This window comes from Xyrauchen texanus, chromosome 45 (assembly GCF_025860055.1).
Source record: "Xyrauchen texanus isolate HMW12.3.18 chromosome 45, RBS_HiC_50CHRs, whole genome shotgun sequence".
NCBI lineage: Eukaryota > Metazoa > Chordata > Actinopteri > Cypriniformes > Catostomidae > Xyrauchen > Xyrauchen texanus.
Genome location: NC_068320.1, coordinates 23957131 through 23963808, shown reverse-complemented (window position 1 = coordinate 23963808; position 6678 = coordinate 23957131). Strand labels below are relative to the sequence as shown.

Genomic DNA, 6678 nt, shown 5'->3' with positions numbered 1-6678 from the left:
CGAACAACAACAATCAACCGGAAGCGCGTGCAGGAAGTCGGTTGTTCGCGCCTTTTGGGAATTTTGAAATTTTCGGCGACACCTTGAGGTCTGGCGGAGAACGGAAGCGATGTCCAGTGAGTTTACACTGTTAACATTTAAAACTTAATGTATCGCAACGTGTTTGAAGAAGACATGGCATTTACAGATGACAAATTCCAAAGCAAAGCCCAACTTTGTCCAACAAGGTATTCATTCAAGTGTAAGTACCATCAAACAGTTCGACTGCAAATCCTTAACACGGCGCACTGTTTACGCAAGTGAATATTTCTCAGTGTGGGTGTGTCTTTGAAATACAAGCACAAACAGCGTCTCACAATAAAAAAGAAAGAAGCTATTTTACGTTTCAGACAGTTCATTGAACACACGTTGACTTTCTGTGACAACATGCCCTGTAGCGTCGTGATGGAACCGGCTTTTCAGCGAAATACAAAAATATGAAATACAACCAAAACATTCCGTAAATTTACATAGTTTAAGCTGCAACTATGTATTTTGTCGGGCTGTCTATTTAAGTACTTGTTTGCGTCTAAGCTTTAGTTAGAAAATAAAGTTTAACCCTATAAAGCCCGACTTATAAAATAGTACGTTATTTATACATGAATGTGGTATATATATATATATATATATATATATATATATATATATATATATATATATATATATATATATATATATATATCACACAAACACATACATACATGCATACACACACTGGCAGATTTTGCTCTTTTGGAAGGAAATTGGTACTTTAATTCACCAAAGTGGCATTCAGCTGATCACAAAGTATAGTCAGGACATTACTGATGTAAAAAACCAGCACCATTACTTTTTAAAAAAAGTCCTTTATCACTCCAACACCTTAAGCTTAACATTGTCTTTGTGTTTGTTTTTGAGTTGCCACAGTAAGCAATAGACTGGCATGTCTTAAGGTCAATATTGGGTAAAAAATTGCAAAAAAGAAATCGATTTCTCTACAAAAATCGTAGATTTCATACAAAGGTGTACACTACAGTCTTCAAAGACAAAGGACAACTGTCTCTAACAAGGACAGAAATAGATGTGGAAGACCAGATGTACAACTAAACAAGAGGATAAGTACATCAGAGTCTCTAGTGTGAGAAATAGACGCCTCACATGTCCTCGGCTGACAGCTTCATTGAATTCTACCCGCTCAACACCAGTTTCATGTACAACAGTAAAGAGAAGACTCAGGAGGCATTATGGGAAGAATTGCAAAGAAAAACAATTTTGAAACCAAAAAAAAAATAATAGGTTTGAGTGGGCAAAGAAACACAGACATTGGACAACAGATAATTGGAAAAGAGTGTTATGGATCTTAACCCCATTGAGCTTTTGTGGGATCAGCTAGACTGTAAGGTGCGTGAGAAGTGTCTGACAAGACAGTCATATCTATGGCAAGTGCTACAGGAAGTGTGGGGTGAAAGGTCACCCGAGTATCTGGATAAACTGACCGCTAGAATGACAAGAATCTGCAAAGCTGTCATTGCTGCACATGGAGGCTTATTTGATCAGAACACTTTGAAGTTGTTTAAGAAGTTCTGAAATTTGTTTTCAAATTGTAATATTCATTTTTCACATTATTAATGTCCTGACTATACATTTTGATCAGTTGAATGCCACGTCGTTGAATAATAGTACCAATTTCTTTCCATTAGAGCAAAAACTTTTGGCTGCCAGTGTGTGTGTGTGTGTATGTATGTATGTATATGTGTATATATATATATATATATATATATATATATATATATATATATATATATATATATATATATATATATATATATATAAATGGAGCTCTTTTTAACCTATATAAAAACAATATTTTTAATGTGATTTGTTATTTTTGTACCATTTGATGCATCTGGCTTGATTATGTATAAAGATCATTATCCTTCTGAGACAGAGCAATTCATTTTTGTATAGGTCTATTATTATTTAAGTTTATCTTGGCCCATACATGCCACAGAAGTAAATCTTGGATATTTTATGAGGACACCCTGGGCTTTTCAGACATACTGAATGTTTGGCCATGACAACAACATCTCCTTGGTTTATTGAAATGTATGACATAAAATTCAACACATCAAATAAAATATGAATAAAATCTTTTTATCCCCCCCAAAAAATATGCTGTTTATGCACCAAATACTATATTAACCGTTAAAAAAGTTCAATTGAATGTTCAACAAAACCTTTTTTTTTTGGCTGGGTTTTATGAGGTAAATTAAGTAAGATGACATCATAATAGCTTGTAATGTAAAACAATGAGATCTTTATAATGACAGAGTAGTCTGCATTTTTAAAGTACATATAAATATCATTTCCCACTTTAAATAAATCTTATGAAATTAGAAGTCATATTTTCAAAATAATTTTTATTGTGGTGAACATGAATGGAATGGAATGAAAATATTAATGTGATTACTTCAACGTTAATAAAATCAGCAAAGATTTCACAGCAAAAAGACATGTATCGCAAAATAAAGGCTGCCATTTTGGTACTATGATATTACAAGGTCTTCTACTTCTACAAGAGTATGGAAACTTTAATCACGAATGTTAAAAAGGAGTTCAATCAAATGCATTTGACCTCTTTTTTTAAATTAATTACAAAAGAAAATATTGATTCGTTGCAGAGTTCAGATTTCAGATAATAGGATTGGCAACATAAAATGCATACATTTGTAATATAAAGACACGTTTGCATACTTATTTCAATTGTGCATGAATGCACAAACGGTCTACTAACCACCACTGTACTGTGTCTCTCTCACCATTTTCATTCTGGCCCCATCTCTCATCCTTGCCTGTCTTACTTTTTTTTTTTTTTATTGACAGATGTCTTTTTCTGAGAAGCACCACTGTTCATAAACCCAATTAATTAGCGGAAGAGACAATAAAGGGATCTGTGGAATGAGGAGAGGAGGGATTGGGGCACGTTTCCTAACATCCTAGCCGTTTCTAACATCTGTCGAGGGAGATACTGCTCTATTCATAGATTTTATAATTATGGATCATAACAATGGGGTGTTTCCTCTGTGTGTGTGTGTGTGTGTGTGTGTGTGTGTGTTTGCGCTATATCTGACTGTAATATATAATAAGGTTTATTGAGCCAGTGTTTGACAAAGTGTATATTGTAAACAGATAACTTTTTCTCTCAAGGTAAGTTAAAGTATGAAGATCAAGAAATAGCTGTGAAAATGCTCTTTTAGAAAAAGAAAAATTATTATAAAACTGATAAAATCTTAAATCCATAAGAGAGGAGTTAATATTGACTAATATGAAGTTTTCTCAGCCTACCTGGGTGTGGCCTGTTGATGGTTAAGACTTTGTATTTTGCTCTTTTAAGCCTTCATGTTTTGGATGAACTAGTAAACTAAATATGGACGACAAGACAAAAAAAAGGAAGGTATGTCAATTTTTACTTGTATTCTTCTAAAGCAAAAGAACAAGAGCCTATGTTCAGAAAACATATGCATTCATATGTATCCTATATGTTGTTATATTAATATAACAGTATGATTTTAGTTAACATATCTCATGTCTGCTCCACAACTGATAGGAACATTTTATAATCAATGTGATGTACACGCCATTGAATCCCATTCAAAGAGCTGAAAGTGAAATATCCCTACAAGTGTCCTTGAATACATACACATGCACAGCCCTGCATGACTGAGTAATGCTGAATATCTTATATATTAGAAATATTACATTAATAATGACTTATTAAGGCCACATATTGATCAGTACAGCATTTATGATCCTGACTTGTGGATCCTGCACCAGTAGAGGGAGATCTGGAGAAGGGTGGACTAACAGTATCCTAGCCATATAACCACAAAACATTGTCAGAGATGCAGTATAGTCAGCCAGCCTTTGCAGAAGCATGAAGCATTTGTGATCAAGAGAGTGTAAGAATTTTTGAAATAAACAGCGGAATACTGCAGGGAATCTGCAGACAAAGATAAGGGTGTCACGCGTTCATCCGCTAAATGCGATTTATGGTGAAATTAGGGTGTGAAGAGGCGGAGAGGTGGGTTGATGACCAGCCATAAAACACTGGCGAGATGAGGAAAGACATAAACAACAGAGGATAAACAAAAGAAGCTTGGAAAAGGGAGGAGGAAAAGAGAGAGTGAAACAGGGGGTAGATAAAGACCATGAGCTCTGCGCCACCGTATGACTCCCTGCCAGCTCGGCCAAGCCCCTGTCGTGCAAAGGAGTGGGAAAGAGAGCTGCACGGTGCTCGACGACTCTCCTCGCCACTACAGCCAGCTCTGCCAACGCTGCCTTCAGTCTCTCGACGGCCCTCTGCACTCCCTGGATATCTGCTCTCACCCTCCCAAGAGTACATTGACCAACAGCAACGACTTTCGTTGTCGTTGTGCTCGGAGGCTTCGCTGGCACCCCCTGTTCCTGCAGTGGGTGCTGCTCCACCGTGCTGCCGGGTGGTGGGAGTCATGCCCTTACTGCGTCTTGCACTCCTGATTTTCAGCTTCCTCTTTTGGGCAGCAGGGCTTGCAATCTTCACCCTTGGGGTATGGGCACAAGCTTCGTTAGCCGACTATATGCTACTGTCAGCTAACCGCTACCCCAATGCACCCTTCATCTTGTTAGGCACAGGGGCTGCTGTGACCGTCTGGGGCTTTTTAGGATGCTTGGGCGTTGCTGCCAACCTGCCGATCCTCCTGCGGGCTTATGGCTTCTTCCAGTTGGCTACACTATTGGGTGGTCTGGCTGCAGGTCTCTCAGGGCTCTTCTACAGGGAGGAAATTGCTGAAGGGTTCCATAGTGGCCTGCAGAAAGCTGTATTGGACTATGGAGAAGATGAGGGCTGTGCTGATGCACTGGACAGCCTTCAGAGGGCACTAGAGTGCTGTGGTGCTGAGGGTTGGCGAGACTGGCTGATGTCTGATTGGGCCATTCAAGATGCTGTTTACTTAATGGGAAGTTCTGTAAATTACTCCTTTGCCGTTTCGTTACCAGATAGTTGCTGTATAAGGCGCAAAGGCTGCCGCAACAGACCGTTGCCGGAGAACGAACGTGGGAACATCGAGCCAGCAGGGATTCACACCCACGGTTGTTTCCGCAAAGTCTTCAGCTTTGTCAATGAGAACGTCTTCCACATTGCTGCAACAGTTTTAGGTCTTGCTTTCACCCAGGTGGCAGGTATTGCCCTTGCATGTCTGCTTGCCAATCGTCTTGCACCTAGGCCACGAAGACGAGCTCACTGAAATTTAAAGCACCATGAATCAAAAGGCCACTGACAAAATTATGTCCTCTCCCTTTGTTTTTGCATTGCATTTTCTGGTCCAATGAATGCCTGCTTAGTTCATATTTGGACAACAGAGTTTAGGGCTTTAAAATTGTAGACCTTGAGCTGTAGTTGTTAACCAATAACTTTCTTCAAAATGCATGGACGGTATAGTAAAGCATGTTACATCGAGATCTCTGATTTGATTTTGTTTTTACTGGAGGGGACCAGAGAGTGTTTTTCAACAAATGCAACAAAATGTCTGAAATAATACATTTGAGTGTGAATTGTAAATATTTAAGTAGCGTATTATAAACCTTTGTGGATGGTTTTATGTATATATAACTTGCATGATTACAGAGTGACTTATGTCTTTGTCTTGTGGAGTAATGCAAAGTAAAAACTATGTTAATAATATACTACAAAGGCAGTTTTAATTGATCAAACCCAGAGTTCTGTGATTCTGTAGATCAGCAATGTATCCCTTACTGTATGATTCTTGTATACAAAGTGTTTCAATATGCATTCTATATTTTTTTTCTATCAGTGGTATAAGGCTTCTAAGCACATTTTCCCTGGAATGCTTTATTTGTACTATCATTATACAAATATTGACAATTAAAAGAATGAAAAAAAAAAGACAAATGTATTGGTCTTAAAAACTAACTGCATAAAAGGGGAATATGGACGCCACAGGGAAGGCAGAGTTTGACACCAAAGATACTCGATTCATATCAGTAGTTTTCTCTTAACCCTTTCTCTGTGTAATATGTATATAATGAGTTGTTAGTGCAACAATACAAGTTTAGTGCAAGTATTTAACCCTTATTTGTATTTTTATTGTGTAGTAGTTATTTGTGGTACCCAAAGTAGATTGGATTAGTGGCCGACTAGTGAAGAATAGCAACATTTTGGATGAGCCACAGTATTTTCCTTTTTTTTTTTTGGTCAGTTTAATGGGTCGTGACCTAAAACTCTGTGAACAAAATTAATTTGAATGAACTCTTCAAACTTAATGGAACTAATGGAAATCAGTAGCCTGATCACCTGGATCAATGCATCAGTCAACATTCAAATAACGATCATTAGCTGATTATGAACACGAACAATTAAAATATATTATAAAATGTTGTTGCACTACTCCCTATTTTCCTTATTGGTTAGCATGTTTTGCTTTAAGTATACTCTAAATCCCTTAAAGGGATAGTTGTAACACTCCGTCTAACATATCCTTTGATTTCAGGGCTTGAACAACTGATCAGCCAAAATGCTGACCCATCCCATCTCCTAACAAAGACTTGACAGTATAAAATAAGAGTAGCCATTCAGAGACAAGTGAGATAAAGAATCCCATGTTT

At 37.5% G+C, this 6678-nt stretch overlaps 1 protein-coding gene across 1 annotated transcript; it reads left to right on the top strand.

The window, feature by feature from the left end:
* Positions 1–4110: 4110 nt before the first annotated feature.
* Positions 4111–5300, top strand: LOC127637168 (tetraspanin-7-like). Its single transcript, XM_052118098.1, has one exon. It carries the CDS (start codon positions 4227–4229, stop codon positions 5298–5300), a length of 1074 nt encoding a protein of 357 aa, XP_051974058.1. The 5' UTR covers positions 4111–4226.
* Positions 5301–6678: the final 1378 nt, after the last annotated feature.

Coding starts and splice junctions, on each gene's coding strand:
- LOC127637168 (XM_052118098.1), top strand. CDS start 4,227: ATGAGCTCTGCGCCACCGTATGACTCCCTGCCAGCTCGGCCAAGCCCC.